At 38.0% G+C, this 13,913-nt stretch overlaps 1 protein-coding gene across 2 annotated transcripts in view; it reads left to right on the forward strand.

Annotated features, from left to right (window-relative positions):
* Positions 1-1,008: 1,008 nt before the first annotated feature.
* The window catches only part of RICTOR (RPTOR independent companion of MTOR complex 2), a 137,472-nt gene continuing 124,567 nt past the window's right edge, over positions 1,009-13,913 (forward strand). Inside the window, exons 1-3 of one of the 2 annotated variants that reach the window (XM_006063515.4) lie at positions 1,009-1,185; positions 1,349-1,822; positions 1,994-2,041. In XM_006063515.4, coding sequence (XP_006063577.2) covers positions 1,774-1,822; positions 1,994-2,041 — 97 coding nt within the window. In that variant the 5' untranslated portion in view covers positions 1,009-1,185; positions 1,349-1,773. The remainder of the gene's footprint in view (positions 1,186-1,348; positions 1,823-1,993; positions 2,042-13,913) is intronic. The other variant, XM_025270572.3, reaches the window with a different exon arrangement.

The following is a 13,913-nucleotide window of genomic DNA, read 5'->3' on the forward strand; positions in this document are numbered from 1 at the left end:
CGGAATATACAGAAAATAGTATCTTAAGGAATAAGTATTCCTCTTTTGTTTTCTTGATGATGCTACTCTATGCTGCTTTTATTTTTCTCGTTAAAATTTTTACTTATCTTACAATCGATATGTACTGATTATAGGACATTTTAAAAGTACAGACAAGCAAACAAGAAGATAAACCCTATGTCTAATACCACCACTTAAAAGGGAAAAAAGTTAACATTTTGATGTATATATCAGACTTTTCTCTCCATACATAGATATGTAAAATATTTTGTATACTTTTATGTATTTTAAGTGTTTATAAAAAAGAGAACTAATCTCTTGCTAGATTTAATATCATGAACATTATTTCCTACAAATACACTAGACCTGATTCGTCATTTTCAAAGGCTGCAATAATTTGCATAATCCCTTTCTTTTTTCCATTGTTCCCTATTATTAACGACTGCAATTGGTATGTACAAATAGCTTTTTTTTTTTTTAACAGCAAAAAGAGCGTTGAAACAAGGAATCCAAGGCATTTATTCAGATAATTCATTATTTATTGAACACTTATTTATTATGGACAACGCATTAACCGGTAGCTGGGAAAAGACAACAAGATCTCTTCTGTTAATCAACCTCCAGTCTTATAGAACAGAAAGGAAAGCGTTGAGGAATAGGAAGAGACGAAACGCTCACCCCTCTCTTTAAAGTTAATCTAGTTTTTAATCAGCTGTGCCCCAATACCAAGTAAAAAGTTAATAAAAAACAAAGTTAATCTAGTGTAAAACAAAGTTGCTGGGTCTGTGGCCAGAAGCATATATAGTGATTAAAGTCTCTACACGTAGTAAGTGTTAGGTTCATCTATAAAAAATATTGGTCCACAACATCTGCACTACCCACTGTTTCAGGAGTTACACAGAGGGAAAACCCAGACAGAGGCTTCAGCCACTACTCTTGGTTCCAGGAAGAGAGGAAACCCTCTCCCCGGGCCCGCAGGCGCCCGCGCGTGCGCGGGAACAATCCCACCCACCGTCAGGGACCACCACCCTGCACCCCTGACTTCTTCATCCCGTTCTCGGGTTCCGCTCCAAGCGGTCAAAAACAAAACTTCCACCCGACCACTTCCACTTAAAGAAGCCAGCCTGGCTGAGTGTGGCTTTGAAGATCAAATGCAAGGCTGCTTAGCACGGTGGTTTGAGCGAGGTCGGAGAACAAACTTTGTTATATGTTAACTTGGTTGGGGCAAAGAGATTCTAGGCAGAATTTAGTTACATTAAAACGGTGAATTTTTTTTTTTTTTTGGTATTGTTGTTTTAATAAAATCGTCTTGAATTGATAAATAAGGAAGAAGGGCTGTCTATTTCAGGACTTGAAAACGGTCATCCTGGATGGTTTCAGCAGGTGGCCAGTCCGGCGCATCACGGCCTCCTCCCACCTAGCGTCGGTTTAGATTACGGTTTCCGCGGCGGCTGGACGGGAAGCATCCTCCACGCTGCAAATTCGCATCAATGGGATTCCCCCCGTGGGAAATGCCCCCTCCTGGCGGACGTGCCCCGTAGGACCGAGCACGTCGCGGAGCCTTCCACCCTCCGTCGAAAGCTCTATCGAGATCCCAAGTCGGCATCCTATTCCCTCCGCGCCCGGGTGAGCCGGCACCACCCGCTGCCCGCCGCCAGCCGCCGCCGAGGGGCGGGAGAGATGCCGCGGGGGGCAGGCGCGGCGCGCGGGGAGGGGAAGGGGTTCTCGCGCGATTGGGCGAGGTTTCCGGTGTTGTGACTGAAACCCGTCAATATGGCGGCGATCGGCCGCGGCCGCTCGCTGAAGAACCTCCGAATACGAGGTAAGTCCGCTGCAGCCCTCACCCCTCGCCGCCCGGCAACCGCCACCCCTGGCACTTGCCTCCCCCGGGCCCTGGGCGGGTGGAGCGAGCCGGGGCGCTGGTCGGAGCCAGGGCTGCCACCGCTGGCCTGGGAGCGAATCCTAATTGGGGCTATGTGTCTGTTTCGCGCAGGGCGGAATGACAGCGGCGAGGAGAACGTCCCGCTGGACCTGACCCGAGGTAACGCAGGGCGCCGGCGAGGGCGTCCTATTGGGGAGGAGCCGGGGTTGGGGGCCGCGGGCAGGGACCGGCCCCGCACGGGACCTGCGGGGGTACGAGAGACAGAGCCCGAGCCCCGCCTGCCGGCCCGCGGGAGCAAGTCGGGGGCTGTCTTCCCGGACCCATCCCCCTTCCCGGTGCCCGCTTTCCTCTCCCTAAGCCCTTTTCCGGGCCTCTGGGTGCTGCGGTGCCCAGAAGCACCAAGCGGGACTCGGCGGAGTCGCCGACCCTCTGGGTTTTCTAGACCCCGGGGGGAACGTAGTCGTACTATCCCGGAGCTCAAGCAGCCGAATCCCAGGGGCGGCCGGAGGGAGGTGGAGGCTGTTATTTAGGTTGCTAGAGGATGTCTGAGGGAAGAGAGACCACATCCTGCCCTCCCCGTCCCCCAGCGCCAAAGCCGGACCTGCTCGGTCCTTGCCGACTGCGTGATGCATTTCTCCTTGCCCACCGCCCTGGGGGACTCGCAGCATTGATAAGTCAGTAGCGAAACCCAGAGCCCGTGATTTCTGCGAAGCGTGTGTGTTTCCCTCTTGTTTCCCTTTCCCGGGCCGCTGAGACTGTAGTTGGCAAAGACCGCCCCCTCACCCTAGCTGCAGGTTCATTGTTTACCTTCTGCAGTGGCGACGGGTTTGTTTACACCTTCGGAACTGGGTAAACCCGGGTTATATTTTTAAGGACCTAATCCGGCTACTGGCCAGTATATTTTCATCACTCACCATAATTGGAGTTTATTCAGTATCTCGGCCGAGGATTTGGTAGTTATATACAGGGTTTTTCTTTTCTCTTCCACGGTAAACAAGATTGAGTCTATTGATTCCGATGAAGTCGTTTCACACCCGCTGTAACTTAGCGTGTAACCTGGTTCAGCTGTATAGAACCAGTTTCCTTTTTGAGATCTGAAAAACACTTTAGAAAGTTTAAAAAAAAGTCCTTTTAAACATTCTATATAAAAATTTTAAACTACGTTCTACTTGACATAATGACTTATTTACAGTATTTGTTAGATGCGGGCTCATTGTTGAGGATCATTTCTGTATCTAAAGCATAGCGCATTCTCTAATTTGTTTTATTTTGTATATCATAATGTAAGATTACTGTTTTGTGGACTGAAAGGCTAGTTTTTAATTTAACTACAATAAATTTTTTTTAACAATATTTTATTCCGAAAGTTCAGGGACTTTGTTTCGGGTGAACAAGGTACTTTTGTGGAGTTGCTACAATAAAATAGGGCTTAAGTAATAGAAATGACAACTAATTAGATTACTAATGCACTAAATTAGAACTTTTTTCAGCAGATAGGGTTTGAATATTAATGTAGAGAGATATAAAACTTGACTTTTGTGTAACAGTTTGGAAACTTGACTATAACACGCATATGAAAAGTCTGTATAAAATACATGAGCAAAAAGATTTTCTAGTAAATTTCATGACAAAATAAGATTCCCACAGGGCTCAATTTAGCATTTGAGTTTTGTAAAAGATGTAGTTTTAGTGATTTAATTTATATATGTGCATATATGTTTTAGATGAAGGTGCGAAGATCATTTATTCGATAGATATTGGGTTTAATTTGTGCATTAAAAATCTGTTTGAATGTGGTACTAGAAAATGAATTATACTTGTGCTTTAAATTGACTTTGCTGATCTCCTATATGTAGTGGTTTGTCTGGTGTCAAAATTTGGGGTAGTAAAAGAGCTTATGTACAAATTTGAGTTGATACCTTTCATTTACTCCAGTTTTACTCAAGTACACAGATAGCTGTATATTTATTATTTAGAATGCTGTATTCCCTGAGTGTTTAGTAACCATCTGTGTCTATAGGTGTTTCTAGGATAATATCAGTACAAAAAGTGCAGAAAACGCTTGCCCTGACAAGATGGATTTCAGTTTAGAATGAAGTACGCACAACTAGTGAAACTGATTGCAAAAGCAACATGTAATGAAGAGTGAGAGGACATGTGAGAACTGTTCTCAAATCTTAAGGAAGTTTTGAATAAGAAAAATAATCTGAGTTAGATTCATTGTATAGTGACTCTATTGTTTGAGAAATTGCTATTCTCACAAACATTCATTGTTAGAAGAAGGCTTGTGGATCTAACATGAAGAAAGTTCATGAGGAATTAAGCTTCCGTAATCATTTGAGAACTGTGGGGCAGTCTGGGTTGCAGCTGAAGGGCAGCTGTTTGTGGATTGGATTACGGCATGTTTTAGATAAAGTTTGAGTAACTGAAAAAATTTCTTAAATGCTGTAAGGCAGGGTTTGCTCTCATTCTCATTATTTTTATGTAACCTTTGAGAAAGTCATTGTGTAGCTGTCTAACAAAGTTCATTATAAAATAGAGGCCATGGTCATTGTAATTCCTAGAGGAGCCATCAGTGTGTAGTATAAAGTCAAATGGTTCTGAGTTGTAATCTCAGCTGGGTGACTGGGGGCGGTTTATTTAACCTTCATTAACTCTTGGTTTCTTCAGCTCAAAAAAAAAAAAAAATTCAGGTTATTCTTGAAGGTTGTTAAGAATATGAGAAGTAAAGGAACTCGGCCATATAGTACTCAGAATGGGACCTAGGACTTTGTGAGTGATGTTAACTAAATGTTAGTTGCTTTCCTAAACAATGAAATCAAACTTCTTGCTTCTTGGTATCACATTTAAAGTATTTCAGATGATTGTTTTTAATATTATGAACTTGTTAACCAGGAATCACTGTATTGAAGCTTTCATTTATTTTTGAGACATAACAATTAATTGGGTATAATCTCTCTGAACTGGAATTCTTTTTTATTGTTTTTCAATTTGTTAAGAAAAACTTCAAAATATATAAATCATATGTGAATACATGAATATAGTAAGTTATAAGAAACTCGCGTGTGTCCGCATCACATAGTTTGTTTCCTAGGCTCCCACCCCTATTGTGATCATTTTTTCTTCTTTTCTTGAGAGATAATTAACATACAGCACTTCATAAGTTCTTGAGTATAACAACTGTAAAAAAAAAACAAACAAACTGTGACATTAGTAAGTAAAGAACAATCTATTATATGTACTTAAGATAAAATGTGGTATTTTATTTAAAAATATTAAATATTCTACTTTATGGTTTTTCTCCCTGATTCCAGAAAATTTCTTGGTAATAAGACTTGGCAATCCTTGCAAGCTTCTTGAAGTCCAGGAGAGGTTTAAAGTTCTTTAGTTTTTGTTTTGATGTTACTGCTATGCTTTGTATGAAAGTGCTTCAGTTAAAAATTGTTTATGGGTTAATTTTGAGTTTAGAAACTTCATTGTAGGAGATCCTATAGTTGATTTATTGGTAATTGTTGCTTTAAGTTTTGTTCAGGCAATTACTTAATTGTGAAAGTCCCTGATAACTGCTGTTGGTATCATTAAATACTCTCTCTGTTTTGCATGCCAAAATTTATTTTGAAACTGAAATGCTCCCTTAACCACTTCCACCGCAAGGATAGTCTTTTTTTTTTTTTTTTTAAATCAGTCCACTAAGGCATCTCTTCCTGGTACTAAATAACTTGGGGAGAGAGTATTCTTCCTGGAATAAGAAACCCTTCTTAGTATAATTTAATTATTGTGTTCAAGGTGAATTCCTAGGACATGGAAACATGTATATTCAAATATAAAATATAATTTATTAAGTATTGAGTCTTAACATATTTTTGACCATTCAATCCTTTTATTTTTCCATTACTAGGAATGAAAAGGTTGAGTGTCTTAGCTGCTCTTTAATACTTAGAAAAGCAGGAAGGTTATCTGAATGATGCAGATTTGAACACTGTGTTGCGTGATTTTTTTTCTTGTTAGGATTAAACTCATGTTTAATCACTTAACTTCAGTTAGACGAAACAAACATTTGACTGCTTTTTATATAATAAATGCTGAATTAAGTGCTGGAGGACTAAAGATGAGGAAGATATTACTCCCTTTTTTGGAGTTTACTGGAACAGACATAAGTGATTGTGATATAGAACAATAAACTAATCAAACTATACAAGGAACAGAAGTAGCCTAGAGGAGAGAATGATTAACTCTTTGAGGAGAGGCTCAGAGGCAGCTTCATGGAGAGATTGACTTCTCATAAAATAGTAGTGGACACGGTGGAAGGAAATGTGGGCTCTCATGTCGAGAGAATATGCCACACCTTGGGAAGAGACAGCAGGAAGAGGAGCTGCTCTGTAGGCCACTGATAGAGTCTGAGATGATGGGGCACTAGACCAGGGTATTGGAGGCAGATTAAGTTGAATATATGTTAAAATGGATGAACCCACTAATTTTTTTCTCCAGATTCTAAACTGACTTCGGAATCCTCCTACCCTGCATGGAGGAAGATTTTATTTCTTTTATTTCTTTATTAAGAGGATGGAAGCTGTCTAATGTGAAACTACTTGTCTTCTCCCCTTTATATTTCACCTATGCTCACCTTCTGTTTTCTCGAATCAGAGGATAAAGCATCTCTCTTCGTTTCCAAGGCTAAACTGGATAAGAATTTTATGCTCCTAATTTTATGCTCCTAATTATGTTTCCCCTAAGATTCTTTGTAGAAGATTTCTTGCTTCTTTACTTCCTGTTAGGTTAATTTTCTCATATTCAGCAAACATTTGTTGTATTCTTTCTATGGATCACTTTGCTAGGCATGGGATGATGGTGAGACATATGGAACAATAAAGACAAAGATTTTTAAAACAGTCATTTTTTCATAGGCTTTACACACAGAATAGTTTATCCTCACTCTAGTTTTCTTTCTTAACTCCTTCAGTCTTGTAAGCACAGCTCTCCCCCGTACTTAAAATAGTTTTCTTAAAGGATGCTAGTAACCTCATGCAAAATTCATTGGCATTTTTAAGTTCCCCATTCTATTATTAGTACTACTACTGTATTAATGTTGTTCCAGACAGTAAAACGTATTATTTTACTTAATCTTCAACAACTCTTTCTGTGCGTGCGTGCTCAGTCATGTCCTACTCTTTGCCACCCTGTGGACTGTAGCCTGCCAGTATCCTCTGTCCATGGGATTTTCCAGGCAAGGATTTGGAGTGGAAATTCCTTCTCGAATTTCCTTCTCCAAGGGATCTTCCCGACGTAGGGATAGAACCCTGTCTTTTGTGTTTCCTGCATTGCCAGGTAGAGTCTTTACTACTGTGCCACCTGGGAAGCCCGGACGACTGTTTGAGGTTCTCTTATCCCTGTTTTACAGTTGAAGATACAGGCTTTTAAAATTCTAATGACTGAAACTCAGAAAGGTAAGTTATTCAGCCTTACCTGAATAACTAGTGAGTGACTAACTGCAGATTATGCACTTCTAGCTACTACACTGTGGCTAGTCTTAAAACTCTGGTTCTTTTCCTTAACTCTCATGCCACTCTTTCTCTGTTTACTGGCTGGTCTTCCAGCTCCTTTAGCAAGTGTACCCTAAGGTTCTGTTCTTGACTTTTCTTGTCCTCTCTCTCATTGATGCTACCTTCTGTAGCCTTTTCACTCGTGGCTTCAAAAAATCCATGAATTGAGATGGTTACAATAATTACATTTTTATTCACACTTTTTCTTCTAAACTTGCAAAATTTATTAGTGTGTATGTGTGGTAGGTAATTGTCAGAGATTGTGGTGTATAAAATTTTGTACCCCAAAACTTACCCACTTTTCACTTTCTTGGTACCACCACCATCCTTTGGTATTCAAGCTAGAGACCCATTGCTTGTCCACTTTGTTCATTTGACGTGTTTCCCCAATTTGCCTCTGAAATACCTACTGAATCCAGCTTCTCCTATTTTCATTGTTGTTGGTCTACTGCACATTATATCATTTGGATGACCTCATTATCTGGTTATGTTGACAGTAAAATATTCTTTTCTCTCACTTTTTTCATTTTTTCTCCTATGTGATTGCCAGGATAATTTTCCTGAAATCTAGATCTGATCTTTTCATTTCTCTTATTTAAAATAACAACAATAATCCATGTGCACTTAATAGTTTCATTTTTGCTCACAGTATAAAGTCCAGATTTCCTAGCTTGGCATTGAAGGCCTTTTGTGATTCCAGAATTATTTTCTTCTATACTATCTTAACCATACCATTCTCTGTCTGTCTGTCTCTCCACATAGTTAGCTTGGGTAAAGCACTCCCTTCTTTTCACACAGTGCTTCTCAAAGGGGGGTATTGGAGAATTTGCTAGTCTAAGCACCTACATTCCACATTCATATTGTTTCTCCTTGGAGATCGTGTTGTGCCTTTGATTGAGATTTTCTGCTTTAGTCAGAGGTGACTGTTTGTTATTCCTTGCACATGGCATGCAGTTTCTGTTTACTTTGCATAGGTTGTTTTCTGTGCTTAGAATTCCGTTTTCAGCACTCTTTAGAGAAATCCTAATTCTTTAGGGTCTAGGTCATATGCCACTTCTGGGAAAATCCTTCCTTATCATCCCAGTGGGAATTCATTCCTTCCTTCTCTACTTTTCCACATCTTTGTTTATTCCTTTCTAAATATCACTTACTATTGCCTTATTTAAGTTCTTTGCTCAGTTCTTTTTTCACTGGATCTTACGCTGCTTTCTCAGCATATATCATATAATAATAATAACTGAAACATGTATTGTAAGGAAGAATGGAGAGAGAGAGATGAGAAAAGGGGCACAATATTGAGAGTAGAAGTAAAAGAGTATTTAAATTTGCAGACTTGACAATGAAAGCATTGGTGCCAAGAAATGGAGAAATTGTTTTGGAAGTGATGATAATGAGTTCAGCTTTGCACTTTGAGTTTGTCAGAGATGTGTAAGAGGTAGCAGCAATTTCTGGCATGGATGTTTTTGTAATTGTTTTTAACTTGTGATCTGATTGTTCTCTGCTTTAGGGCCTTGAGAGAGGGAAGAATGTAAATAGAGAAAAAGCTAAAGATTTGGATGTTAGCGTATATGCTGATTAGAGTGTACGTCACAGCACAGGGATCGATAAAAGGAAAGAGGCCAACAAGAGAAGAAAGCTTAAAAATTAGCAAGATTGTGATCTTTGAAGCCAAGGGGAGAGCTTTGGCTTGAAGGCACTGTCAGCTCTAGCATTGAAATTGAGTTCTGGAGGACTCAGTTCTCTCCCTTAATCTGAGGTTGATCTTGGCACGCTTATTTAACCTCTTTAGGCTTCAGTTTTCTGATCTCCAAAATGCATACTACTTTACATGCATAGCCCTGTCACCTTCAGTCTTTGTGATTCTCAGATATCAGGGTGTTTCTGGGATATCGAAAGGTTAAAGAGCAAGTCTTGTTAAATCACTTGTTAAATTACTGTCAGAAGGATTCCCATAAACAGCAATGAGTATATGTAGGAGTATGGTATTTCATAGTACTTTAAATGTAAATTATAGTCAACTCTCAATTTCCTTTTAAGTGATCATCTGCAGTGACTTGCTGCCTCCTCCCCCTCCCAGGTCTCAGGCTACTGAAAATAGGGCTGTGAAAAGCACAGTGGGGTGAGTGAATGGTTTGCATGCCTGTGTATCTGTACTCCTATCACCAAGCTGAATGCAGTCCACTCTCAGTTATCTATACTTCATAAAAAGGTAAATACTAGTGGAAGAATTCTAAATATATAAATAACTTTATATATGGTTGGGGATGATTTTGTGTTTTTTCATCCCCTACTGTAGATTGATGTATCTTTCATTTGAATTGTTAGCATCAATTTTTATTTCTTAGGCAAATACTCTTAGAATAGTGAATGTAAACAGGCTAAAATATTAACTAGGTAATCCACATATGAATAATTGAGAGTTGACTGTTAATGCTTTTTGGATCATCCATTGTTTTGTATTATCTGTGCTTTTTTTTCTTGTTACTGTAACCGGGTTAAAGCTGAATAGCTACTTCAAAGTTACATTGATAGGATAAGTGTACTTAGAAGATTGTACAGATGCAAACTAAATTGAAAATAATTACGTAAAACTAGCTAAATATAACATTCGTGCGTTCAGAATCATAAGATTGAAAGAGAACATAAGCCTAAGTACATTCTTAATATTCCTCTTATGGAGTTGTCCAGCCAGACATATTGCATAAACTGAGTGATGTGACTGGTAATGACAAAATTTATATAAAATATAATAAAATTGGGGATGTACCAAGGCTTCAAACATACCTGTTCGAGGAGTCAGTTGAGATTAGTAATCAATATACAAGAGTTTTTAACCTTAATTACCTGAATTTTAAAGAATCTGGCCCCTTCAATTACTTTGCCATTTTGTTTATCCTAAAATGTTGAAGAATTTGGATGTGTAATGGTTTGTTAAATCAGCATATTTTTGTAGTAAATGTTAATGTGAATCAGAAAGGCGTAATTCTTGGCTTTACAGAGTTTATATTATGGTTGGGATATACCTGTATCAGAACATAGTATTTGAAGCACCTGCCAGTTATCTTTATAAAGGAATCCAAAGCTAGAGGAATTAAGGAAAAAAATGGGAGATAGATAAGGAATGACCTAGAGGGGAATCCTCATCAAATTGTTGACACCTGTAATACCTTTGCATAAAAGGGCAGTGTTTAAATAATTGTACTTACTTTTCTGAACTGACATATTCCTGGCATATTGTTGAGAAAAAAATTGGTGATGAGCTTTGTATATAAATATACTGAAGGCTGATTATATTTCAGACCAGCGCTTTTCAAACCTTTGAAGGTAGTGCTTGACTAGACTGAGAGATTTTAGGCATATTGTAAAGTAATTGTGTGCTTCTGATTATGAGTATATAGATGTTTGGCTGCATTCCAAACCAAAGCATAAATAATTTCCTTCCATTGTTTTGTAGTGTATCTCCCCTTCATTAATATTGCATGCTCAAAGGGCTCTGTAAATTTGTATCAAACTTATTTCTAGATACGTGCAGTTTGGAAGTAGATACCAGAAGTGTTTTTATTATTTTCCACATTAACATGACTTTGACTTTAAACGTATTTTCTGACTTTAAACATGTAACCTGATGGTGAGAGAGAATATTTGAAATTAAGATTATCCTGAAAAACATGGACTGTTTCGTTGCCAAATCCAGACATCCTACCCTCTGATTATTTGGGTAAAAGATGAACAGTATTTGGGGAAGTTAACACTCTATTAAAAAGAGCAAAACAAGAATTGAATTGCCACTTGCAGGGATTGCAAGTAATCTTGTTCAGAACCCAGTGTAATTTCATGTGTTTCTTACAATGAATAAATAGTGAAGAGACACAGAAGCTGTAAACAGAGAAGATTGCCAAGTAATGTACTTTTAGTTACTTAGAAGAAACAGCTTGCCAGATAAAAGTGTATTTAACTGTTTTTAGATGTGTATACATATATATTTTTTATCAATAGTTTCATATTTTGAGAAATCACATCTTAATATTGCTAGTTATTTCCATGCTTAATGTTCATCCCTCATATAGTAAAACTTTTAATTGCCCTGGTTTTTCTTTCACTCATAATTCTGTATAATATCCACAACCCCATCACCACTAACCCCCTCCCCCAAGGGGGGAGCGGAACTGAGGGGAATAGAGTTGCAGAGTGAGTGAGAAGACTCCAGTGGTTGGAGGTAGGTGAGCTATGAACTCTAACGTCTAGCTATATGGCACTGTCTGGGGTGGCAAGTGGAATGTTGTAGAATGTTTCATTTAACAATGTGTTGTAGATACAATTTTATTCATATCTGTCACAAATTTTAGTATAAAGTCATGGTAGTGGGATATTTGAATGCAAATAGCTATTTTTACCTTGTTTATTTAGAGTGGTTTGTGATTTTATTACTGTAGGTTGTAATTTGTGTTATTTTTGAACGCTATAACATGGTATAAAGTGGACTGGGTTTATTCTTAAATTGTATAGGATTCTGTATTTCATGTAGGAATAATTCTTAACATAAAATTTTATAAGTTTGTAATGAGCTAAATTTTAGATTGGCATAGTCTTAAAGTTTAAATCACTTTGTATTTTTAATAAAACCTTACAATAGCCCTTTTCTGTCACGGGAGAATTCAGTGTTGTGTATTCATGTTTCCACATTGTTTTGAATATATAAGTATATATTGTTTTACCTGGCAGAATGAAGAAATTTTTTAAAATGCTGGTTTTCAAAAGGAAATAAAAAGCTTAAGAGATTTGGATAGACTGTGGCAGTTGCCTTTTGCTATATTATTGTTTCTTGTAATAGTTGTTTTGTTAAGAAAGTTTAGATTTAATTTTTGAGTCCTAGGAAATTTCTTTTACTTACATCAGTAATTATTTCTACATTATAAAAGTGTGTCAGAAAAAAGTATAATTATTTTTTAAATAAGTATATTGCCACTAAATAGTCACCTGGGGTACTTGAATATGAGTGGATTTGGGGGAAGTATGTGTCTGTATAAATATTATGTCTATTTTTAGCATATTTGGAGTTCCTTTAGAAATTTTTTTTTATATTACTGTGATGTAAAATAGAAACTGTGTAACTGGACTTGTTAACATTATATGGAAAATAAGGATAAATAGGTTGTGATTATAGGAATTAAAGGGCTTTACTGTCAATAACATATGAACTGTAGTGAGTAAACTTTGATGATATATACTTTGAATTTTTATTGACATCTTTTGGAGTGCTTTCTTTTGCATCCTGGTTGTTTTCAAGACAGATAATTGCTTCATAGCATAGTTCAAGGTAGGTGAGATATGACTTGATAAAGTTATTATATATGTCTACAATTTGAATAGTAGGATTATATGTATAAAGATAGACAATAAGGTAAAAAATATATAAAATAGTAGGATACTAATATGGACAATGTGGTATGAATGTGGACAGCATTTAATAACATGCTTTCCCTGGTAGCTCAGTGGTAAAGAATCGACTTGCTAACACAGGAGACGCGGGTTCGATCCCTGGGTCAGGAAAATCCCCTGGAGAAGGAAATGGCAACCCACTCCAGTATTCTTGCCTGGGAAATCCCATGGATAGAGGAGCCTGGCGGGCTGCAGTCCTTGGGTTTGCAAAAGAGTCGGAGAGGACTTACTGACTAAACAGTTGCTTGACACATAGACAGTCTGGAACTGTAAGCGCCTGAGCTTTGGAACCTTGCCTTTTGTAATTTTTTTACTTTGGACAAACTGCCTTTTCTGATCATATTTTCTCATCTCTATTGGAGGAGTTAGTGAAATGTTTGTAAAATATTACAGTTGGCAGGTAGATATACATAGATATTAGGTGTTTTTTACATGTTCAGTTAAAGCAAAGGAGATGAGAAGAGGGAGAGTTTAAGTGTGAACTGTTAAAAAAAAATGAGACATTGTTTCAACTTTGAGTGGATGTGGTTAAATCAAATAGGGCATAAATAAAAAACAAAGTATTTTACTGAGAGTAGACTAAGAGAAAGAATTTTAATATTCATGTTGGGTTTGTAGAATGGGGGTACTGTAGAGTTTAAAACTGTGTGGAGTTGTTAAAACATCTTTTTTTGTTGTTAAAATATTTACTATAGGAAGAAATGGAGAAGGAAATGGCAACCCACTCCAGTGTTCTTGCCTGTAGAATCCTAGGGACAGGGGAACCTGCTGGGCTGCCGTCTATGGGGTCGCACAGAGTCGGACACAACTGAAGTGACTTAGCAGCAGTAGCAGCAGCAGCATAGGAAGAAAGCAGTAAATGTTATTTATAATTGAAGAAAATGTAGATCTGAGAGTTGTCATAAATTTACAGTTCTATGAAAGTTAACAAATTGAACCCAGGTCAAGAGTCAGAATAGTGCAATACCCTAGAAGTTCCTATTCTGTCTGCATTTAGGCACTACTTCCCCCACCAAAGACAGCACTATTCTGACTTCTGATACCATAGATTA

Source organism: Bubalus bubalis, chromosome 19 (assembly GCF_019923935.1).
Source record: "Bubalus bubalis isolate 160015118507 breed Murrah chromosome 19, NDDB_SH_1, whole genome shotgun sequence".
NCBI classification, from domain to species: domain Eukaryota; kingdom Metazoa; phylum Chordata; class Mammalia; order Artiodactyla; family Bovidae; genus Bubalus; species Bubalus bubalis.